General features: G+C 40.8%; 1 protein-coding gene across 1 annotated transcript in view; it reads right to left on the bottom strand.

Moving 5' to 3' along the window:
* Nucleotides 1-1,186: 1,186 nt before the first annotated feature.
* The window catches only part of LOC134348461 (ETS translocation variant 5-like), a 28,623-nt gene continuing 3,866 nt past the window's right edge, over nucleotides 1,187-25,943 (bottom strand). Inside the window, exons 6-13 of the mRNA XM_063051883.1 lie at nucleotides 19,012-19,138; nucleotides 17,374-17,649; nucleotides 14,833-15,071; nucleotides 13,352-13,420; nucleotides 8,933-9,001; nucleotides 7,710-7,879; nucleotides 4,446-4,547; nucleotides 1,187-3,301 (exon numbers count right to left, since the gene is read on the bottom strand). Of these exons, the coding sequence (XP_062907953.1) occupies nucleotides 3,083-3,301; nucleotides 4,446-4,547; nucleotides 7,710-7,879; nucleotides 8,933-9,001; nucleotides 13,352-13,420; nucleotides 14,833-15,071; nucleotides 17,374-17,649; nucleotides 19,012-19,138 (1,271 nt within the window). The 3' untranslated portion in view covers nucleotides 1,187-3,082. The remainder of the gene's footprint in view (nucleotides 3,302-4,445; nucleotides 4,548-7,709; nucleotides 7,880-8,932; nucleotides 9,002-13,351; nucleotides 13,421-14,832; nucleotides 15,072-17,373; nucleotides 17,650-19,011; nucleotides 19,139-25,943) is intronic.

Here is a 25,943-nt window from a genome sequence, read left to right as displayed (position 1 = left end):
GTGATGTGGCCAATTGGTCACAAGCCACTGGACCAACATACCCCTGTTGATATCTACCATCTTCCTACTAAGTGAGATCAGAAGGTCAGGAACATTGCACTGGAAACTGGGAGATAGAGGCAATGGCATCAACATGGGTGGTGCCAACAGATCAATAAACTAATTAGAATGGCCGGCTCTGTTACTGGAGTCAAACTGGACATGATGGAGCCCGTGGTAGAACAGAGGACCCGACAGAAAATTCTGGCAATTCTGAACAATGTTTCTCACTCTCTGCATGCCACCCCGGCTGAACAGAGGAGTACTTTTAGTAATAGACTAAGGCAACTGCACTGCTCCAAAGAGTGCCGTAAGAGGTCATTCTTACCCTCAGCTATTAGGCTCTATAATGAGTCAACCTATAGCCAGGGAAGTGATGACACCCTCCTGTTAGACTGCTTGAGGTAAATAACTTTGTCTTTCTACTTCTCTTCTAATATTTATATTGCTGCACTTGTAATGCTACTGTGAGACTGTAATTTTGTTTGGGATCAATGAAGTATCCATCTAACCAGGATGACTTTGGAGAAGTTGTTAATATTTTGTCCGAGAATTTTACTGTGTTTGTTAATGTGATAAATGTCCTCAAGAGTTGCTTGCTTCGTGATGTTTCGATATTTTAAAGTTCAAAGTACATTTATTATCAAAGTTCATATATATCACCATATACTACCCAGAGGTTCATTTTCTTGGGGGCATTCACAATAAATACAAAGAAACACAATAGAATCAATTAAAAACTCCAAGACAGACAAACAACCGAGGAGCAAAAGATAACAAATTGTGCAAATACAGAACAAAAAGAAAAATAACAAGTTAATAAATAAGTAATAAATATTAAAGTCCTTGAAGGAGAGGCCATAGGTTGTGGAACTAATTAGGCTGGACATGTTTCGCAGTATTAAAACAATAGGAATCTTCACATGACCCTGTGTAACTTCACAGTTTACCTTCTTCCAGGCTGGTAACTGTGAATCATCACCACTCTGCTTTGTCATTCATCCTATTTTCTACTAATATTACCATGGCCTTTTGTCTTTCAATATTGCTTACAGGTCAAATATATGGCATTCTATCAAATACCAATTTCAGTATACACATCAACTTCATTACTGTTATCAACCTTCTCTATTGCATTTATCTATAATGTCTGGCAGATTAACCCATATTTTTCCAAGCTACTATTAACTACGAGCACGATCATTGATTCTAGAATTTATTTATGCCACTAATGTTAGATTGGAAGCTTATGGTTACATAGAATAGCCTCTACGTCTCAACTTCCCTTGGCAATCTGGGAAGTGTACTTTTGAGTGTCACCAAACTACTAACATAGAACTTTATACTTTATTTGACAAAGACATAAAATATAAATGAGTATGAGGCCAAGAAACACTTTATTGTACACAGAGAGATCAAACATTTATTTGGTGTACATGAAAGAGTTTTCCTTAAATGCGCAACTGGATTTGAAAATAAAGGTAAATTTGCTTGATGGTTATCAATGGACTTCGAGCACACGATTCAAAAGTAAAAGCAAAACATTTGAACTCCCAAAATAAAATACAATCGAGACCTGGTGTAAAAATAATTTTGTTTCCAAAAAAAAATATAGATCCTGGGGACTTTATACATAAAATGTCACAAACTGAAACAATGTGGATATGTTGCAATTATACAATTGCAGTATGCCATTGCAAGATACAATGAGCAGAAACAGTCATACCATTATTTCATTTCCAAAGATTAAACTGTAAAAGATATTCGGTGCAAAACTTGAAGCAGGCGTGTATAACCTGCAGCTGAATGAACTGTTTTACACAGTAAGCCCTAACCCCCTGATTAAAGCAGTAACATCAAAATATTGGAACTCTAACCTTTAGAGTGCAGTGTCATTAACAAAAAGATTTTGTGTTGAGTATAAAGACAAAACAAATTACAAATTTAATAAATTTTTTTTGAAAATATTTTGAAAAATACCTGCAGATTTCTTCCCTTTTCCCTAACTTACCTTCTCACCCACTCTAAATGAAAATGATAGAATATTACGCAGGTAGAGCTGCTTATGGGGAGCATTGTATGTACAGATGTTATGCAATACAACTACATTCTCTAGAGTTAGATCAAGCCATCAAACATTTGATACTAGCTTTTTTTTCTTTTTTTTCTACAAAGATTAGATGCTGAAAGAGGAGGCAGGGCAACAGAGATTGGGAATTTGAACACAGGTGGGGGGGAGAAAAGAGAAAATATCAAATGCAGTTTTAAACTTGAATAAAGGCCTTTTTTTTCATTTGATAAATACAATGGGTTTTAAACATTTGGAAATTGCTACATTTACATGTGTAGTTTAGAAAAGGAGCAAGACACAAAAAAATGTTTACAAGGTGCCAAAGACTTCAGGTTTCAAAGATTTAGAACATCTAAGCATTTTAAAAAAACAAAATAAACTACAAGCTGTACTCTATTTAAGTCTCAGGTAGACAGGACTTTCGTCTTTAGCTATTTTAATACAGCACCAGTTTGTATCCAGTCCAGGGAACAGATCCACATGCTATAGTGCACACAGTTTCCTTTTCGCGTCTGACCCATGATACAACTGTGGGATTGTGCAAGTTGAAGCCCTTTAACATCAAAAAGGCAGCTGAAAGAACTGTGTTCTACACAAAGCAGATTGTCATTACAAACGCTAGCCACACGGTCTATCCAAGCTCTGTGAATGCCACACTGAACAATCACAAATGCCACACCTGAATGCATTTCTGATAGCAACACACAGCCTGGTTGCCAGGCTTCCCTCCCACCCCCCCTCCCCATACCCACGGCTATCAAAGTGGAGGACTTAGGCAAATTAAGTCACACTTGTTAGTGCATCATCAGTGAAGCACGTGGCAGCTTCTTCAGTAGTGTGATGCTACCGTACAGCTTTTGCATGTTCTGAAGAGCTGCATTCTTAATACAGCCAAGTGCAACAGTACCACATAGGGTGCACTTTATCAGCTAGACGGTGATGCAGTCAGTCACAAGAGCTGCTGTGATTCAGTCAATATGCAAAGCCCTCTGAATACTGAAGATTGTTGCAGTGATCCACTTCCAGCAAGAAGGCTGCATTATCATCAAAATGTGTTAGAGGAACGGTATCCTCCTTAATGTGACAGTCGATTTCAGTCTTCAGAAAGGGACGCTGATTGTCTGGGAAGGCCATAGAGAAAAGTGCCTCGGGATCACACACAAACTTGTACACATACCGCTCCCCCGCAACCTGGATTGCAAAGAAACAGACACATTAAGTTATTCAACCAAACTAGAGATGGATTTATATCTATAATTCTAAAGTAAAATGATTAAGCAGAAGACAAAATACTTTCAATATCCCAGTACAATGGAATCCATTAAAGGGTTTTTTAAAAAAAATAATTAGACAAGATAGTGCCAGAATATAAAGAGTGAGCCTAGGTCTTCTGCCAACCAACCAACAAGCTCCTTGAAGTGGTTGGTCACCTGTCCTTGGAGCCCACTGCTACCTGGAGAAGGGTCCCCATGTAGAAATTTTCAAGAGACCACAGCCAATTTATTGGCAAAGCCTAGTAACTGTGCCACTCCAGTTAAAACAACCAAGCCTCACTGCAGCATGTCAAAACATAAAGGAGAATGAATGTCTAAATTCCTGAGGAGCCAAAACTATTCAAAAGATGTTAAAGTTAAATTGAAACAAAATTAAGAACACTTAAAACAACGAAATACAGCTAAATGAATTTGGCTAACGAGAATGGAATTCCTTGTATTTCGATCTAAGACTGCCCCATCCCATTAAAATGATTGCAATGGCTGTACTCAGCACAGTGGGCAAATTTCTTAGATTAAGTACAAGGAAATCTGTGGAATTAGTCCTACACATTTCACTACACATGGGGAGTCTGATGGAGAAGCAGTTGCCCCAGTGAAGACACTGTGCCGTCATAAAGACAAAAGCCAGCATTTCAGAAGCTAGCTGGAGATTCCCAAGCAGAAGATCTATGTTTTGAAAACCTGAACACAGCTCAAGATCTGCATTTTGGACTAAAGCAGAATTCAAATGCAAACAGAGTTACAGAGGGGTTAAAATAAAGCATGGTAGAGATGAATCCCTAGACACATGTACATAACGCCCAAATTAACAGCAGCTGGACTGCAGGTTTACTCACACACAAAAAAATCCCAGAGTTCAGTTCCACTGAAAATACACTGACATTTAGTGTACGTGAAGAAGAACCATGTTCCACCCTTTTATTAACCATGCCGATTGGATAATAATTGTGCAGATTTGACACCGCAGATGCTGCCACTTTTAGCAAGGCCTGCACAGGGACAGCAGATGCCCACGCGCAGGAAGTGCTGCTGCATTTTATAAATGCTGACCTCCTTACCTTTTGCATGATCCCCTTTTCATAATAATAGCGCAGCGAGCGGCTCAATTTGTCATAGTTCATTGCAGGGCGGTTCTTCTGGATGCCCCAGCGGCGGGCGACCTGCGGCAGGACAGGGGAGAAGAGAGGAAAATCTGTTGATAATGTTTGTAGTTAAGGAAACAGGGCATATGAACTCTTAAAAGGAAGCAACGGGTAAAATGACCGCAAGATTGTGTTTATATGCTATTGATCTTTCTCTCATTAGTGCACATCTTAGCAAAGGCAGGAGTATGAATTTAGCAATCAATGGAAACCCCATAGGTCATTACTGTAACAGTAGCACTGCATCAGCTACTTACTAATGGGCTTGTTGATGTGATAGCATGATTTTAATGAGATTCTGGAGAGCATATAGCACTTATCTGGTCAGCTACCCTTCAACAAGGGTGAGAATGGTAGCTCTTTTGCTTTCACGGAAATCCTTTCCAATATTTTGACCAAATTAATTGAGAGCACAAATACAAATTTGTGAAACACAACTGGAAGAAACAATGTTAATTTAAAAAAAAGAGTAACAAATATTCTTAAAATTCAAGCAGCCTTTAGAGGTCCTAAAATTAGCACAGTGGCCATCAATTGTTGCAACTTAATGCAGGCTTCAATTCCCTTGGAGATCTCCAAGTGATCAAATGAACAAGATGCATCCACCATGCATTTATCATAAGTGTACACAACAACCAAGGTTAGTTGTAATACTGCTTCCTTCATTTTAGCTCATGGTCTCTATAATTAGCACTGAACATTAGCTCATCATCTTCACCACCGACATACAAATCAGATAAAGAAGCTTTCAATTCAAATGAAATTTGGCCAGTGCCTAAGTGTCTTTCATTTCATGCATTTTTAAAGTCACAAGGCTGCTTCTTCAGTAACGTGAAGCTATGGTCTTCAGCCATGTTGTGTTGAAAACACAGGCATCCATAACGTTTACATCAATTGCATGATAGTCACTTAATACAGATTCTGCTGTTCTACAGCAGAATTATCCAGTTCCTGAAATGTTGATTTTGCTTTAAATTGTTCACTGTTATTGCAACAACAAAGGCCACTTTCACAGATCATGACCTCCTAACACTCCTTCCCATTTTTGGTGATAAAACCAAGTTGTAGACTGACGGAACAGTCTAATGTCCTGCACTCACATTTAAAGAGAAAAGGATTGGATTAAAAAAATGTAGTGGGATATGCTGAACTATACAATTTACTTCAAAGGAAGCTAAAACCATGTGATATTCTCTGGTAATAAAGGAGACAAAGTGCTCTATTCCAAGCATTGCATCAAGAGAGCTACCTTCCCTCCTACATTCTGGGTACTTGTGTTGTGTTTACATGTTAGCTGCATTGGTCTGCTTGGATTCCGCAGGACTCTAGGTTTGGAAAAGGTTGTTATTGTCTTTAGGGTTACTGTTTCCCAAGTCAGAACATCAAGATATGGCAGTACTCGGTGTCTGACGCTAATTTTAATGGGAACCTTACATTTAAACATTACATTTTGAATATTCATGCGACTCAAAGGAAAAGCCCAGACTTTCTTGCGCGGGTCTGAATACAGTACATAGTCAAGTAATGAACAAGAACTGATTAAGTATAACAAATGATTTACATCAGTCTAATGTATAACAAAGCTATAACATGTTGATCACCAAAATTCACTCATATCCCTATTTTTCAGCAATCTCATTTTGTTTACAGCTGTTAGTAGCTCAGAAAAATGTCCTCTACTCGAACAATGAGCAACTGTGCTACAGAAAACAGTCAAAGAGGAAATATTTTCTGAATGAGACTAGATCATTTTGCTATTTCATTCTTGAAATCACCTGTGGACTCCACAACCATTTCAGACTGTGCTCCTGCACAAATTAAGTCAGCAAATTAAAATGGCTGATGCCATCACACACACCACCCACACAAATTTAAAAATATGACAAGCAGCTCTAGCAGACAAAGGTTTGTAAGAAGCCACTGCAGAGATGTGACTGCTCCTGTTACTGCTTCATTCATAATTTCTGCAGTGCTCCAGGCTTTTAGTGAAGCTATTTGTCTTTAATGACAGGGTGTGGTCACAGATTCTCATTCACAGATGTGGTCACACCCCAGCAAAACAGATGAACAGTTTTATTAAGATCCTAGAGCAACAGCAACACTAGCATGTGAAAACATGAAAGCAGGCCCATCTCCTTGGTAACAGGGCTCCAGAGCATACTTGTTAGTCTTTCTGTTTTCCAGGAATATGTTCTAGAGCACCACAGAATCCGATTCCCAGGTAAAATGTACTGTTTCCGGGTAACACTAATTCATGGGGGGGTGGGGTGGAATTCTGGCTTAGTTCTGTGAAATCACAATGGAGAGAGAGGGCTGATTCAAGGTTACATAAGGAAGTAGAGTTAAAAACAGGCCATGTTCTTCGAATAGTTACTTTGTGCTGTTGCCTTCAGCTGTATGACTGATAAAAATCTAGCAGGGAATAAGTTCAACACAGATCATTTTCTTCAAATAATGCTTTTGAAGGCACATAATAATCAGATGAACTATTCCAGAGATAAAATCAATTTGCTTGCTCCTCTCATTCATATATATATAAGTTTATCGTTATGTTCCTTTTGGCATAGGAAGCTGCTATGCAAGCTCTCACTGCGAATGCCATCAATCACTTCTCTAACCTGATCACACTTGCTCCTAACGCCCACCAGCCACCTACAACTGGGTGAGTTGTGGTTGTCAATCAGCCTTCCAACCACCATGTTTTGGGGACGTGGGAGAAAACAGGAGTGGCCAGGAGAAACGGAGAGAACAGGAAAACACCACACAGTAAGCACCTGGATCACCGAGGCCACAAAGCAGCCTGCAGAGCTACTGTGCCACAACTTCTCTCAAGGACAAAAATAAATCATGGCAATGTTTAAAAAAAAGTTGTGGAATGGTTAAACTCCACAAGGAGGAGAAAATTTGTACACCAGACTGTGAGTTGTACCCTTTCTCTGTAATAGTATAGTCCAAATGTTTAAGAGCACCATCAGCAAACAAAAGCCAGCAGAAGGTGGACAAAATAAGGATTAAATGTTAAGGAACGTCTATAAGGAGGATTATTTGAGATGCAGAGGCTTAAGGATAGAATTCCAGTGATCAGATCCTAGGCAATTGAAAGCAGGTCTGCCAATAGTGGAACGGTGAGAATCCAGGGTGTGCAAGATGCCAGAGCTCACTAAAAAGTGGAGTACAAACCTCCTCGGGTTCAATTAACTTGAATTCCATGCCTCTGCCCGTCCATGCGATGAAGTGGGAATTTGATGGATCATCCAGCAGCGTTACTAGGAACTGCCACAGTTGTAAAGAACCACGTCGTTGGTAGGGCAGATTTTCTCTGTACACTGGGGATTCTTGTTTGACTTTATCTGTTAAACACACCAAAAGTGAGAAGCTGGTTGCCATTTTCTTGAATCATTTCCCATTCTTTAACAGAATGGGTAGTCACACTGAATTAAACCACTTTCAAAAATAAAATCTTGCCTTGTATAAATCTGCCCAACAGAGAGGTTAGAACTTTGTATATTTTATATTGGCAAAGAACGTCTGTAGAGATTTAATTTTTCCACATGTTCAGCTCCTTCAAGAGCAAACAAAAATTCCATTGAGAGGAACAAGTCACTTGAAAAAACATGAGAGAGGCCCACATTGAACATGATTGGCTCAAACTCAGTTCCTGGTGCACTCTGTAAGCAATTATGAATGACTCAATGTTATCCCTTTCAACAAAAATATTCACTAACAGGGCACTGACCTTGTTGCACAATGACAGTGTGAATAGAAGGATCCCAATCCTTCTGGTGTGTATTTTTGGTTAACATGAAACAATGACGATCTTTACATAATTGCTGAATCAGTATTATTCGTCTTATTAAAGTGATCATCAACCCAAATGACTTGACTCAATCTGATGGTAGTTGCAAAATCAAAACAAAACTTCAAGTCTTGGTTATGAGCCCAATAATGTTAAAAGCAAATCTTAGGTATTTATTAGCAAAGGGCGTCTTAACAGAATGGACTGCATCTTGAAAGATATGGCTCATATTTCCCCTCCAGTAAAGAAATGGGACTCACAGGAGTCTGCCATCCCCAAGGGCAATCTGCTACTGAGTCATTTTGCATGCATCTATATAGGTAAAGTGACTAGACGATGGGATGATAGTGTAAAATCTATCCACATGCCAAATCTGGTTTATGCCAAACACGAGGAATTTCCAGCTGAATGGTACCAAGAAGCAGGGCTCGAGTGATGCCCCTCTACGCCATCGGTTGCGTCCTATCAATGTCCCAGTTGAGATCAACCAAGTAAAAACAGAGACACCAAAGTCAAAACTGATGCTTTCTATACTGAAACGCTGAAGAATGTCTTTCCAATCAACCTTAACCAGATCTGAGATATGTTAAGTATGTATATAACTTACTGTCAATCCTATCTGGTACCACGCATGTATCGTCATAGTACATTCGGGGATCCTTTTCATAAGGAAAACCTGGGAAAAGGAAAAAGATACAGATTGTCAAATCAGTTAGAAATTAATTTTCATTGGCAATCTACTTGTCTAGTTTGCTTTTATAAAGCAAATACTGACTTTGTAGGAATCTTATAGTGTGTGTAGTGACAGAGTGCAATGGGATACCATATCGTACAAGCGTTCTCCAGAACATCTGACAAATTTAGAGATAGGTGTAAGGGAGGAAAATGTAGATAAATGAAAAATACTGGGGGTTTTGAAAAGTAAATAGTAAGGGTGTTAATAGAGTGAAGACTAACGTTTATATGTGCAGGAGAATACTGGACCATCAGGCGTAACAAAAATCCCGTTAAAGTGACATCAAGTCTGTGAACTTCATGGTGGCCTTTATTTTAATTAACATAAAGCACTAAAAGAAATGGTGTTGGGATGAGTTCTTGTGCAATGCAATAAAATGCTCCTCTCAAGTTGGCAACCTACTCCTGCACTTTTAATTTCTTCTGATTATATTCTACAATATAACCTTGGGTAGACCTTCAGTGTTGCTTAGCATTCTAAATTGGATAGCCGAAAGATAAATCCCAGTGACATGGTCACATTATTATTCCACTTAGTAACCAGAGGAATAACTTGAGATCACTGCATCAATCCTATTGGTCCCAGATGGAAGAATTTATTGATTTGTGATTTTACCTTCCAAGGGCATGGAAGAGAGAGGGATTTAAAAAGCCACAGCGTTTCTAATGAACAACTATCCTTGTGTTATATGTTATTGAATGTTATACTTTAACACTGAAAGCGTTTACCATATTTCCTTGTGTCTATTCTGCCCAATGAGCCAACGCTGCCCAAAAGCCTTCCATTCAATCCCATGTCCCTACTGATTTACCTTTAACCTATCCTCTCTCAAACACCCACTAACCCCCTCCCTGATTCTCTTACCGCTGACCTACACTAGGAGTATTTTACAGTAACCGATTAACCTACAGATCTCTGGGATGTGGGAGCACCCGGGGGGAAATCCATGCAATTAAAGGGAGAACATACAAGCACCAGACTTGGAGCAGCAGTGATCAGGACTGAGCCTGGGTTAACGGATCAGTGCAACAGCAGCACTTCCTGATGTACTACGGTGCCAGTGGAAACTTGTGATTATCCAGGAGAAGTGGTAATTAGCTCTTGTGCACGAGTGGCACGTTGGAGCAGCAGTCATTGCTTTTTCCAGTGATCCAGCTTTAACCCCGTGAATGTACACATTTCCTCCGACTGCTCCCGCTTCCCCTGTACATACAAAGAGGTATATTTATTTGCTACTGCAAGATGCCCCTTGTGCAGGTGAGTGGGAGGAAAATTATGGAGTAGACGGGCATGCGAGAGAATAGGGTCCATGGAAATAAGTGTTGGTGGGGGGGGGTTCATCTTTGGGAATGCTCCGACAGCTAGCATAGGTTCAATGGGCCGAATATCTTCCTTCTAGATGTTATCAATGAATAAAAGTACATATAACTCAGTGCCAATTAAAATGCACACACAGACACAAAGAAAGGCAGCCTGAATTTTACATTGAGGTTTTCGGCAATCTTGTATTTTTCTAAATATGTAACTGAGCAATACTTCGTCAGAAGGCTGAGGTACAGTTGCAACAGATGCATCAGCCACAGCAGATAACATTGCTTGGTAGAAAGCATACGAGGAGAAACAGGAACAAGCAGCTAACCAACAGCTGCCTGAGATCTTTGTAGATCCGTTAAACCCTGATGGTTCCAAAATAATTTTATTTTTACACCTGCATTTTTCAATCAGATAAGTTTCAGCAAGTTAAATTGAAGAAACATTGTTCAGCTTGCCAGTAAACACTGTCTTCAAAAAGCATCTGAAAAGTACAATCTATATTTAATTTTTTTGTAAAGTAACAGGTATAAAAATTTATGGCTGGGTACTTGCTGCAAGTTGTTCCTCATTTTGCATGGTAACTTCAGCTCAAGAAGCTCTTTAAACAAAATTCCTACCAGCTACTTGACGAAATAGAATGGGAGTTGTACTGAAGAGCATATCAGCCTATGGAGGGGCTTACAGTTTTGCCTCAGTTCTGGATTCTGTTTCTTTTAAAAACCCATCACTCAAATGTCTTCCTTACCCACGCTTTGCTGAGGTGATTGGAAAGATCAGAGTAGCCAGCCATAACTATTCAAGGTAGCAGGAAAAAAATACTTTGATGCCCTTCTTTGTGATGAAAACATTGGAATCTGTTCTATGTACAGGATTCATATCCTATTTAAATCAATGGTCTTAATAAATTCTATTTGTACATCCTCTGCACAGATTCATAAAGGGCATAGATAGGACAAATGTACATGGTCTTTCTCCCCAGGGAAGGGCTAAAATCCAAAAGGCATAGGTTAAAGGCAAGAGGTGAAAGACTCGATAGGCAGCTTCTCCACGTAGAGTGGATTACGTATGTGGATTGAGCTGTCAGAAAAAGCTGTTGAGGATAGAAACATAGAAACATAGAAAATAGGTGCAGGAGTAGGCCATTCGGCCCTTCGAGCCTGCACCGCCATTTATTATGATCATGGCTGATCATCCAACTCAGAACCCCGCCCCAGCCTTCCCTCCATACCCCCTGACCCCCGTAGCCACAAGGGCCATATCTAACTCCCTCTTAAATATAGCCAATGAACTGTCCTCAACTGTTTCCTGTGGCAGAGAATTCCACAGATTCACCACTCTCTGTGTGAAGAAGTTTTTCCTAATCTCGGTCCTAAAAGGCTTCCCCTCTATCCTCAAACTGTGACCCCTCGTTCTGGACTTCCCCAACATCGGGAACAATCTTCCTGCATCTAGCCTGTCCAATCCCTTTAGGATCTTGTACGTTTCAATCAGATCCCCCCTCAATCTTCTAAATTCCAACGAGTACAAGCCCAATTCATCCAGTCTTTCTTCATATGAAAGTCCTGCCATCCCAGGAATCAATCTGGTGAACCTTCTTTGTACTCCCTCTATGGCAAAGATGTCTTTCCTCAGATTAGGGGACCAAAACTGCACACAATACTCCAGGTGTGGTCTCACCAAGGCCTTGTACAACTGCAGTAGTACCTCCCTGCTCCTGTACTCGAATCCTCTCGCTATAAATGCCAGCATACCATTCGCCTTATTCACCGCCTGCTGTACCTGCATGCCCACTTTCAATGACTGGTGTATAATGACACCCAGGTCTCGTTGCACCTCCCCTTTTCCTAATCGGCCACCATTCAGATAATAATCTGTTTTCCTATTTTTGCCACCAAAGTGGATAACTTCACATTTATCCACATTAAATTGCATCTGCCATGAATTTGCCCACTCACCCAACCTATCCAAGTCACCCTGCATCCTCTTAGCATCCTCCTCACTGCTAACACTGCCACCCAGCTTCGTGTCATCTGCAAACTTGGAGATGCTGCATTTAATTCCCTCATCCAAGTCATTAATATATATTGTAAACGACTGGGGTCCCAGCACTGAGCCTTGCGGTACCCCACTAGTCACCGCCTGCCATTCTGAAAAGGTCCCGTTTATTCCCACTCTTTGCTTCCTGTCTGCTAACCAATTCTCCACCCACACCAATACTTTACCCCCAATACCGTGTGCTTTAAGTTTGCACACTAATCTCCTGTGGGGGACCTTGTCAAAAGCCTTTTGAAAATCCAAATATACCACATCCACTGGTTCTCCCCTATCCACTCTACTAGTTACATCCTCAAAAAATTCTATGAGATTCGTCAGACATGATTTTCCTTTCACAAATCCATGCTGACTTTGTCCGATCATTTCACCGCTTTCCAAATGTGCTGTTATCACATCCTTGATAACTGACTCCAGCAGTTTCCCCACCACTGACATTAGGCTAACGTACAATAACATTGAATAGTCATTTGGCTTAGTATATAGATAGGTGGGGTTTAGAGGGAATGTGGGCCAAATGGGACTAGTTTCGTGGGTACCATGGTCAGCATGAATGAGTTGGGCCAGAGGATCTAACTAAAATACCAACTTTGAAATTCCAAACTATGCTTTAGCTATTAAAACCAGACCGTGAGACAAATTTGTTTCTAGATTCCTCCGGTGATTGTGGCATTGCACATCAGCTGGGTTTCCATATCCCTCAGCACAACATTGGCAAAAGTAAATAACAGCAAATGCTGGGAAATTGAAATGAAAACAGAGGGTGCTGAAAACAGTCAGTAGATCAGGCAGCGTCTGTGGAGAGCGAAACAGTTTTTCCGGTTCAATGACCTTTGGTTGGAGCTTGAAAAGTTGTTTCTGACAGCATAGATTGTTTGCTTTTATTGCATTAGACAGTAGAATGGAAAAATCAGTGCCACTTACCCTCCTGGTTGGTGGGTGCAGTGTAATAGCTTCCTCCCGTCAGATACGAGGATTGGCAGTTAGGCACTTCTAAACAGAAATATTAATCAAAACAAAAGGATTTTCAGATGGAGGCCAGAACATTACTAGACCGCAACAACAGTTTATTTAAATGCAAGGATTATAATCCATGGAAAATTTCAGGGCAAACAACATAGAATAATAGCTCATACATTAGGACACGTGAAAGTTACATTGAAAATCGTCCGCAACAGGAAAATGCAACTTAAATGACCTTTAAGGGACAATAAAAACAGGTATTGGCCCTGTAATCATTGTAAGGTCTTTGACAGAAAGCAGATGGGAGAGTGGAATGCACACCTCACTAATAACCTACCCATTTGTGAAATGCTGATTCTTGCCTCTATCCATGGTGAAGTCCTAAAGAGCACTCACGGCCAATTACAATTGTTTAAACCACGTTTCCTTTGAAATGTAGGTCAGATTGGCATGAAAAGACTGACCATCAAGAGATCTTTGCCATCTCTGACCCGTTGAGATCCATGTGACCCACAACATTTTGCACTGGAAAAGCAGATGAGCCAGACAGTGTATTGAATTAAACTCAGGTTTTTAGCGGAGAGGGGAAGTCTAATTATCTCCAGTGCTGAGTCAAGCACGTTTACACCTGAAGTTTGGTCAGCTGTGTCACAGAACAAATCGCAAGGTGCGGCCATTGGGCTGACTGAACTTTGCTTCTTGGTTGTTGTCAATTTTAAGTAGGATCTCTCTGCCGGTCTGACAAACGGACCAATGATCTTTAACTGGTGATTAGAGACATAAGATGCAGGAAACCTTGACCTACATTTTAAAAATTTGTTCTGTTAAACCCTTAGTCATTGGTAAATGTTGTCCTTTAGATTTAAATCTTAACCATCTGCTTGGCTTTACAGCAGATCCCCAATCACCGCCTCCTATTAGGTTTTAGTATTAATAGGCCTAAGCTGATTAGAAGATTTTACAGTTACGTCACCGAGCATCAAATTAATAACAGCCTTGAAGAAAGAGTTTGGCAAGCCACATATAAAAGCATGATCCTTTAAATATCCAAGCTAAGCTTGGATGCTTTTTCCCTTTAAAAAACAAAAGGATCCACCAAGCAGAGGGCAAATCATCTATCTGAGAAATCAATACAGAGTAATTATTCTAAATAGTAGATGGTTTGATGGTTTCATTTATCTCCCATGTCTGTCAAGCTACCTACATAAATTTAAATTGTGAAATGTCAACCAAGGCCCATCGCCATGGTAACAAATCTCTCATCTTGCCAATTTCAAAAGATAACAAAAGGCCATGCAAAATAGTCTAGGGTAGGAAGAAGGCCCAGGTTTGTTCCTTCAAACGATCAGCACACAATTATTAGCCAACCAGTGGAGAATGGATTACTCAGAATGGAGCCACAGATCAGAACGCTTCAGTACTCGCACAGGAAGAGAACCTACCCGAGTCATAGCAGTAGTCTCTTGGTTCTTGCTTAATCCCAAGAGGGGGTTGGAAATTCTGCCTGCTGGGACCACTGACATGATCGTAATGTGAGTCGTGGTACTCCTGCTTGAAGGTCTGAAGGGATGGTGAAGGCATGGGCTCTGACAGTTGTCGCTGATAAACTTGCCGACTGTCGTTGGGGACTCCTGACTGATGTGGATATGGGTGGCATGGCTCGGACATCTGCCGCTGGAACCTTTGATGACGAGAAGCAAAACTAGATATATTTGGTTGCCTCTCACAGCACAAACATTATCACCAGATATAAAATATTGAATGAGAATTATATATGCCAGAAAATAAAATGCCAGTTGTACATGCACCCCATCATACACAATTATTTAAATTGGCTTGTTGTTGTTGAGTTGTTAAGTCGAGTACGACTCTTCGTGACCTCATGGACCAGAGGGTCCATAGGGTTTTCATGGCAAGATACGGAAGTAGATTGTCAGGCCTTTCTTTTGCGCAGATACTGCCAATGTCCAGGCTGGGACCCGGCCGGCTTTGAACATCTGCCTTGAAGTCCAGCACTGACACCACCACCCCACCAGCCTGCCCAGTAAATTGACTACAAAAGTTTTACTTTGGTACATGCCATCTAGGTTGTATGATTGCCATATCAGAATTGGCAAAAAATTGCTGACATCAAATTTACATGCAAATTTACAGACAACTATCTGGAAGTCAAACTATATGAACCTCTAATCCTTAGCAAATAATTATACAAGGTCATCTTTAACCTTCTTGTCTGGTTAGATATGTGGGACTATGTCATGATTTTTTTTAAAGAATCATTTATTTAGTAAAAGGCTGTGCATTAGGAAAAGTGAACATCTGAACTGCCTGAACAGAATGTACAGGCTAAATTATTATAGAAGAGGATTATCACACCAAAGGAATGTTGCTTTGGCTTTATCATTACTTCCCTTTTGGAAGATTTGTCAGCACAATTCCAAAATAGAACTCTTGAGAATCATTTAGCACCTTGAAAGGCGATCCCACATAGATCAGCTCTCTGCAAATCACCCAGGTCCTCGGGACCACTTTCCATGTAAAATGATCCTTCACAGCTGATTGCATTCAGATTAGTCCCATTTCCACTTTGCATCAACCTGCCTGCCAAACTGTAATCTATAGCTCTGCTGGTATGCCTCCATCGGAACAAACACTTCCAGATGGTCTCCAGCCAGCGTCCCGCACATACCAGTTGGCAGAGGTGAAAACCAAGAGCTGTGGGAAGCACAGAGGCAGTTGCCGTCAAGGGAGCTGCCACTGCCCAAAATACCATCTTTCTGAAATCCTTTGAGATTTCAGAAGCATGACAGAACTTTTATTTATTCTGCCAAGGCTCCTAAAATACCTCCAGGATAACACGGCAATGCAGAGATAGAGGGCTTAACCTTTAGAATAAAATTTCTCTCCTCTCTGCAGAATGGTGCGTCTAATATTTATGACAATAGCTCGGATTTTGACCGAGTTTGATAGGGGGAGGCAGTTATAAGGATATTTCTCCTCACTGGGGGACTTGAGAACCTTGAGACATCATCTCAAAAAAAAAAAGGACCCAACCACTTAAGACTGAGATGTGAAGTCATTTCTTTTCTAAGAGGATTGTGATTCTGTGAAATTCTCTACCACAGAGAGCAGAGGATACTGAGCCACTGGGTATGTTCAACCCTGGGCTGTTGGACTATAGGTTTTGAAGTGGGGGGGGGGAGGGAAGTTGGGGAGGAAATGGTGGCAAGGCCAAAGGTCAAATCAGTCATGATGATGTTGAATGGTGGACGAGGCTTGAGAGGACACATGGCCTAGTGCTGCTTCTCTTTCTTACTTAATAATTGAACACAAGACAGTGTATTTGTTGTCTTTCTCTGGTAAACTAAAGCCAATGTGCTGTGAAATCAAGAAGAGAAGCTTTTCCTGCTAAAATGTTCCCTTCCTCTGCTAATTCTTTGACTCCTCGTAACGCCTCAGCTGGTGTACCATTGCTACAGAACTCTTCAGTCAAACTGCTAAACCTTATAAACACCTAAGCAGGCTGCCTGTTTGGCTCACCGCAAGGATCTACTGCACATAGAGAAGTCCAGTTCATTTCCTCCCCAGCAACCCGCAAAACTCAATGGTCTAAATGGCCTAACTCTGCTCCCAAGTTTTATAACCTTAAAACACTAGAGGAACTCAGCATGTCAGGCAGCTTTTAAGGAGAGAAATGGAAGTCGACTGCCTGTTGCTCCAGATTCCAGCATCAGCGATCTCTTGTGTCTCCCTTGCTTTCCTCTCTAGTTCAGGGGAACAAACACCAACCGTGACATCCTCACAATTGCCTGAATTCAGCACAGACAGCAGAAAGCCCACCCTGGAGGAACAAAACTGATGTGAAAGAATAAATTCTGGGAAAGCAATCAGGAAACGGGGCAGATCCTGCAGACTACAAGCTTCTCTCACTAAGCTCCTTCACTTGCATGACAAGACAGCAGAGTGATTTGTCACTCACTTACCTGTGCTCTGGAGCGTACTGGGACTCGGGCAAGGTCTGGGGCATCTGGAGTGGGGGGTGGGGTGCCTGAGGTACTGCGAAGCTTTGCTGCGGCGGTGGTGGCGGAACAGTCGCAGGGGGTGCAGCCTGCACTGGGGACGAAGTGGGGCCATGGGTTGGCGGCGGCACTGCAGCAGGAGTGAGGTGAGGCAGAGGGGAGTTCTGATGGCCTGGAGAGATGGGGGTGGCTGGTGGAGATAATGGCTTGAACCCAGCGAGGGGCTTCCTGTCGTAGGCACTGCAAATAAAAACCAAAAGGCAAGAAGATTCAGACACTTTGCTGGTGATGCACTTAGCAAGTCCGTGGCTCACACCGTTGTTAGCAAATCAGCACCATAAGTAGGTGTTAACGGTGTGAGGATCACACTGTCCCTCCAACAGCTCTCCACTCCCCAGCACAGAATTCCCGAGCAACACACAGAAAAGTGCTGGAGGAACTCAGCATTTCCAGCACCTGCAGAATCTCTCGTGTTACAGAGTTCCTTTATCACCTTTCCAAAAGATGCCGAGTCCTGATTTTCACAAAGGCAAAGGCCAGATTTGTAAGCTTCAGTATCTGGGCAGCGCAGTGTGGCAACAGGAAGAGCAGCAGGTGGGTTCAATCCTGACCTCCCGCGGGGTTGCCTATTCTCCCTGTGGCCAGGCGAGCTTCCCCTGAGCATTCGCTTCTGTGCATGCGTGCCCACGCAAGACACATGAAAGGGTGGTAGAGTTTGTGCTGCTGCCTGACAAACCCGGCAAACCCAGGTTCAGTTCTGGCCTGAGGCTACTGTTTGTGTGGGGTTTGCACATTCTTCATGACCATGAGGGCTCCTTCTACATACTACTGCTTCCCCTCATGTCCTGAGTTTACATTCAACTAGATCTGTGATTACCATACTATATGGAACAAGAGTATACTGCTAAGGTTCTTCAGAATCCTGCTTAAGGGTCTTGGCCCCAAACATCGACTGTTTACTGCTGAGTTCCTTAGGCATTTTGTGTGTGTTGCTTGGATTTCCAGCATCTGCAGATTTTCTCTTGTTTGAGGTTCATCAAAAATCCCATTCAATGGTAAATCCTGGATGCTACTATTTGTGATGTTGTCAGGAACATTTAAAAACTGCAAAAAAGTCGTAAAACTGTATTGAAGCCTGCATTGGACAAGAGATCTTTAAAAAAATGCTTCTATAATCTGCTTACATGTTACCTAAAAAGCAGGCAACGTCATCATTGTGAGAAGTAAATACTGTTTCGTCAACTGCTGAAACAAGTGCCAACAATGGGGAAAGAAACACAGAAATGGAATAAAGATGGTGGGAGGATTAGCTCTGTCAAGAGTTATAACACAACCAAGAGCAATTAAGTAATAAAGCCAAATAACAGGACAAGAGACCAGGAAAATGAAGTCTAAGCTGACAGGAGCAAAAGAACTGACTTTTGCCACTACCGCACTAACCACTAAAGCACCTTTGATGCGCTCAGAGGCTCCCAGTAAGCATGTAAAATGTTAACTAACTCTGTGCAAATCTTCACTGCCAATGGTTTAGTTGTGAAGCACAGTCACTGTCATCATGCAGACAGGAGGGCTGTCCAAAACTAAGAATAAGTCATTGCGTACCTGTAACTGTAGAGGCAATTTTCTCCATAGCCGGAACTGAGACTCTGCTTGTGACGGCAGGACACTTCTGTATTCGGGCTCTGAGTTTCGCGCTTGATCTTTGCCGGGGAAGGTCCATGAAATACCACTGAAATAAAATAAGTTCACTTTGTAACTCTAGCCGTAGATAGTGACAGATGCAAAACTAAGATAGCCAATGACAAGCACGTACTAACTAGCATTTGATCGGGCGTTAAGGGGGCAAGCATAATTGTCCGGATGCAAGTGCGTGAGTGGGGGAAGCCGAAGCAGATCCATTCCTCTTTATCAAAGTGTCAGCTTTAACGTAGATTAATGAAGAATGACTGGTAAAGCATTGGGAATGAACTGATGATGGATGTCCTCATATCTTACAGACACACATAATCTAGAAAAAGATGCTTCATTTGCCAATTTGCAATGCTTCACAACAACAGTTTTAAGAATGACCTACACTCCCTTAAAAGTCAATAAAAATACATACTCTTTGTGCAGATCAGCTGTCAGGTTTTACTTTGATATCAACTCATTAAAAACTCACCAAGAGCGAAAGTGCATGTGTGCAGATATGAATTCTCACACAGCGGTGCAACAGAATCATTGAGCTAACAGGTGTGTTCCAAACCTCGAGATTTACTGTGAGGAAACATTCTTACAGAGACAGTGAATGGTTTACAGATGGAGGCCAGACATTGGCCCTTACATCTTGTGAGAAAGTTAAAGACCTTATAAAGATTGAATTTCACTTCACAAGGAGAGATTCCAATCCTTGAAAGAATGTAGATCTTCTTGAAAACAGAACAGCCCAACTCCAGGGTTACTCCGACGTAACTCAGTTTACTTCATTAAGTAAGGCCCAGGATTAAAATGTGACCATTAAAGTATTTGTAGACAGTGCACTTTATCCCAGTCATTATTTTTGCTAAGTGAAAACAGCAAATGCTAGAAATTCTCAGCCAGCCAAATGAAACATTAACTCTGTTTCTCATTTCACAGTTCCTGCTCGACATGTGTATTTCCAGCATTTCTGCTTCCATTTCAGACCTCTAGAATCTGCAGTAGTTTGCTTTTATTCCTTAATGCCCACATCCTGGTTGTAGTCAAAGTTCAGTGGCAGATAATAGTTACCTTTGTTAAGGACGTGCCTTTTCTGAACCATGCATGCAAAACAGATTTTCAACACCTGTAACAAAGGCTGCTCAGTTTTACGACCTGTACTTTATACAGTGCCTTTAATATTTAGCCCATGTACCATCACATATTTTCTTAGCAATTCCCATATAATGTTGCAATTAACTATGAAAAATGAGGAACTAGCAAGTTTTCCACATTTTTTTTAAGATTTTGCTTTTCCAAAAGAACCTATCATTTATCTCTTCCCTACTGTCAACAGTTGTATCATTTTACAAAATCACCACTCAGCACTGAACACACGTCAATTGTTATCCCCATAGCCGCAGTCTAAGGTTAAATGATCCAGGATGAAAATGGTGCACAGCTGCAAAATGGTGGCAGCTGCAAATCACCAGAACAGTCTAACAATGGTTACATATTTTATGCACGTGACATTTCAAAACAGATGCACGGTGGAGAAAGACCTGCATTTATATAGTATCTTCCAAAGCTTCAGGGCATCCCAATGCAATTTAGTGCTAAAAAGTACTTCTGTACTGTGGTCACAGTGTTAATTAGAAAACCATACTAGAAAGTATCAGGACATTTATACAGTACTCATGCAAGAAAGACACCGTCTCTGTCAGGACAACACTGGAATATCAGTTTACATTCCTGTTGCTCTGTTCTCTCAAATGGAACTTGGAACAAATTAACCACTGAGTTAGGTCCAGGAGTGCTAACAACTGAGCAACAGTGGCATTTAAAATTTTTGAATAATGAGATTCTATAGGGTTTTTAAAAAATGGATTTCATTAATACCTAAATGCACACACTTCAGGCTACAGAGGACTACAAGCTGTGACCAGCTCATCTCCCCGTGAATAATCCCTTGAACAGAGGAAAGACAATATTAATACCATTAGAAGACATCACCTCACCTGACCTGATGGCAGGTGGGTGGTTGAAGGTGTCCTAATAAACTTGGCGACACAGGAGGAAATTCAATAGATTCCACAGCCAAATCTTTACAGAAGACAACTCCTGAAGTCATGTTAAGAGCATGAAGAGAATTCCTAATGTTGTGAATTTTGGTACAGAACCACTGAGATACAATCAGAACCAAAGATCACTTAGGCACTTCCACGTGAACCCAGTGAACAAACTACATGAAAGGTGGTGCCCTGGGTTAATTGCTTCCATCCATCTTTCCCAAGAGAATGATGCAACAGATCACTAGAGATGACTTGCCCACTGTTGAATAATCTGATAAACTGCACAAACGCAGCTGGCAGCTGACCGAAGGAATTCAACTATGCAAATAAAAAAATGCTTACAATAACTGGACAAAAATGATAATCCTCCTTGTAGTTACAAAGGCAAGTTTTCAAAAATCAGCTTTATGCTTGCCAGTTGAGGAAAATTGCAAAGTGCCATTTAACAGGACAAAAGTGCTGCATTTGGTGGAAATCAAACCAAATGTTCCTTACAGATCTCCCATTTTCTTTTAAAGTTGTTTTCCTGCTTGAGGACATTATTTTCTGGTGGTCAGCTGGGACAGTAAACCAGGAGAAAGAGGAGAGTCAATGGATCCTTTAATGTGCTAATTATCTCTGCAGTCTGCAAGGATCAAACTGCTGTTGCAGTATTTCCAAGTCTTTCATGTTTTGCCGACTTTTAGTCATCGCGGATAGTCAAGGTCAACACTGGACCTTTATTCTGCAGTTGTAGTGGGTGGTTTGACATTTGTGGAATAATCTGTTGTCAGGCAACAACAAATTTCAGTGCCACGGTCCTCAACAACACCAAAGTCAAATGAGTGCTTACATTTTGTGCTCCATATTGTCTTTACACCCAGCAAAGCATCACATGGTAGTAAATTAAATATTACAGGACATGTTTCACATAAAGTTCAAGATTTGTTCTTAATTAACTACAAGTAATATGTGGAGCATTATTTGATATTTTAAAGCAATAATGCCATCTTTGAATTAGTAAAACTAAGAAACATTTTAAGAATAATCAGCAGTCTCTGTGCCAGAGGAGACATCAGCATTGGTGGCTTGAGAAGTTTTAAAGAGTTTTAATGATTTGCTTTTTTTATCACATGTACAGTGAAATGCATCGCTTGTGTCAAATCAACAAGGATTGTACGGGGAACCCACAAGTGTAACCATGCTTCCAACCTAGCGTGACCACAACTTACTAACCCTAACCATACGTCTTTGGAAAGTGGGAAGAAACAGGAGCACCTGGAGGAAACATATGCAGTCACAGGGAGAACGTACAAACTCCTTACAGGTAGCAGCGGTAATTAAACCCATATCGGTGTTCGCTGGCACTGTAAAGTGTTGAGCTAACCACTACCGCGCTGTCCCATCTAACAGGGGAAGATCATTAGAAATGGGGCTGAGTTTGAGAGAGATGTAGATAGCTGCGGACCTAACAACTGAAGCCACATCACCAATAGTGGTGTGAAGGGACAGAGCAACAAAGGGCAAGAGTCTATAGTTCAAATACATGGACAATTGGGGCACCTTGAAGACACTACAGAGAAGGCGAGTGGAGAGGTGAAGAGAGGAATTTGAACTGCAGATGAAAACTTTAAAGACAGCAAGAACAGGGGTAGCATGATGATGCAGCTGTCTCACTGCTCCACTAACCAAGTTTTCTACCCTAAGACTGGGTACTAACTATGTGGAGTTTGCATATTCTATATGTGTCCTCGCGCGCTTCCTCAAATTGTTTCACTTCCCCCATATCCCAAAAGCCATACAATATTGGAGTAGAATTAGGCTATTTGGCCCGTCGAGTCTGCTCCATCATATGGTTGGTAGCCACAAAATTGTTCCTAGTGTGCAGATGAATGGTGGAATCTGCAGAGTTGATGAGAAAGTGGGAGAATAAAATGGAATCACTATAGGATTAAATGTTTAATAGTTGACTCAGATTCAGTGGGCAGAAGGGGTTCTTTCTCTGCTATCCAACTCTATAGAGATTGAACAGGACTCAAGTTCATAGAAAGTAGAGATGGGAGTCGGGGAGCACTGGAACGTGCTAGTGTACAGATGGATGGCGATTTCAGTTGCATGAGGTTGGTGGTATGGTTGATGATGGCAATGCTAACAGGACTGAAAGCAGATAAGCAAAAGTAACCAAATACCTGACTCAATCCATGATAGAACTCTAATGGGTAAAACTGGGGTTCCTTCCCTGTGTTTTAAATGTGAGTGCACAATGATATTTTAAAAATCCACTTTGCTTTTAAATATGTGTTGTTTTGTTTATAGACACATAGTTCAAAGGAAATGATTTTATTAAATCAACACTGCACTTTCTGGAATGGCTTTTACTGGGCACTAGCTTGGATTTTAAAAAAACTGTTTTTTCCTGTTGCATGTTTAAAGGGAACTCACCAACTAAAATCTCTCATTTGCACTCACTGGCACACTCAAGGGCAATTATACGACATGATACAGGTTCTCACCAGTTGATTTTTTTTCCAGTTTATTTAGAGATACAGCGTGGAATAGGCCTATCTGGCCCCTTGAGCCATATAGTTTAGTAACACCCAACAACCCTGATTTATCACTAACCTAATCACGGGACAATTCACAATGACCAATTATCCTATCCGGTCTGTCTTTGGACTGTGGGAGGAAACAAGAGGACCCGGAGAAAACACACGCATCCCACAGAGAGGACACGTTCCTGTAGTCGAGTGTGATCAGTGAAAATCTGACTCAATTCATTCACCAAAATTTCAATTGTAAACACTAGTTAAGTAGTGAGATTTAACATTGTGTAATTTAATTTTCTTTAGACTTATACCGCAACCAGCTCTGCAAAAGTAAAGCAGCATATTTCTATTTTACTGATTAGCAGATAGAGTGCTGGAGTAAAAGCTCTTCAGGGATGAACTGTAAATAAGTGCCAAAGGAATTCAATATGTGGTGATCATTAAAAAAAATGAGGACACTACAGTTACACAACATGAAAATCTAGTTTTGTTGATGGTGGTCATGACATCAACAGATATTATTATTACTGCATGGATATGCTTAATATACAATGGCTTTAAGCTACAGCTAGAGTCGATTAGAAAATATTTTCTGAGTTTAAAAGAAAATTAGTTTCTTCCCTAATCAAGTGTGTTGTTCCAACCATACCACAAAATCAAAGAATCACTGAACTAGTTAGAGATGGCTATCTCACTAGCCACAATACGTACAGAAAATTACTCTCAAGGTTAATTTTTCTTCTCCATCTTACATGTTGGCAAAATTCAACGTCAGTAACCTTTACTCCACACCTCTATATAGATCACCAGGGTAGAGGAGAGGCTAGCACAAAAATTCAACAGAGCGAGGATTATGTGAATTAAGACAGTCTTTCTTTAATCTGCCTCTCGTGGCAGAATCCCAGTGCACACACTTCGATAATGAATTTCTTTTGAACTTTGAACATGAGAGTCATGATGCGTTGAACCAACTGTCCACTCATAAACGCAAAAGCAGCAGCAACTAAACTTCTCACTGCCGTACTGGCACTTCCTCAACATTGATTTAGTATAATCCATAATTTACAGTTAAAGGCAAGAACAAAAAGGCATACCTGTTGTGCACCAACTCTCCCAGGTACTTTGTACTGGAGGTTCATTTCCCAGGGTATGTCTTTTACGCTGGGGATATTGATGGGGATGCACTATGCTAGATGAGTTTTTTGTGAACCCCATAAAAATGTTATGTGTATCAACAGCTGAGGTTGCATTGGCATGAGATGTCACATTACAGGGATGGCAGTATCTCCGCCATAAAATACTGCACTCAATAAAACAGGTCCAATTACACTGAATTTGAATTTGCTGCAGTGTGCCAAAGAATCATTATAGCCACATACGTTCCAAGTACATCTCTCTGCTCCTGAGGGAAATCAGAGGACTTTAAGGCAAACAGCAGACTGACTTGCCACATCACCACCACAACAGAAAACAATTTTGGAAAGAAGACTGAAGACACTACAGGAAGCCAATAACTTCAGTGAAATCTCTATAGTTACAAAGATAATTCAGTAACAAACAATAATGCAAAGCAGAATTCAGCCTTCAACATTAGTCTATGTTCTTACAATATAATGTTTTCTAGAAAAGCTCTTCAAAAAGGCAGGCCTAATCTAATTTAAAATTTGTTTTTAAGATGTTTTCCTGATAAGGAATTGTTTGATGTCTGTCTCCCTTAACCATCAAATGGTAAATTCTAGGTTGTTGATCACTTAGTCTGATCAGAAAAATAATTATTTACAATGTTGATCTTTTAAATTGACTTCATATCCTATTACAATCAAGGACAGTTTTGTATGTTTCATTAAGCATAATTAAAGTGGCAAGTCATGTGTTGTACCAGAAATAGCAACCCATGTTACTAGCTCGGTTTAAGTTGACACTCATTTGACTTCCTACAAAAACCATTAGGACTGACATCTGAGAGTGAGGAATGAGGAAGACAAATGCCTTACTCTTCAGCAAAGAGAATTCTGTATAAAACTCTGACTCAATTTAGCAGGAGATCATTGCCTTTTCAATTAAAACATCATTGTTACTAAGGATAAATTTTGCTTCAACACCAGAAGAAATGAATTTTATTTAAATACTATCCACTGCTGGACAGTACAGAAAGAGACTTTGCCTAGGGTAGTATTTTTATTTTGGCGCTTAAGCCAATTTTCAGTGAGAAATAGAAGCGAGCAGGCAACTTTAGCAGTGGGGTGAGAGAAAATAATACAGCATTTGTCGAGGCCGTGGA

The sequence above is a fragment of the Mobula hypostoma genome, chromosome 6, assembly GCF_963921235.1.
Source record: "Mobula hypostoma chromosome 6, sMobHyp1.1, whole genome shotgun sequence".
Lineage (NCBI taxonomy): Eukaryota > Metazoa > Chordata > Chondrichthyes > Myliobatiformes > Myliobatidae > Mobula > Mobula hypostoma.
Note: the sequence above shows the minus strand (reverse complement) of the source record. Positions and strands in the feature narration are given on the sequence as shown.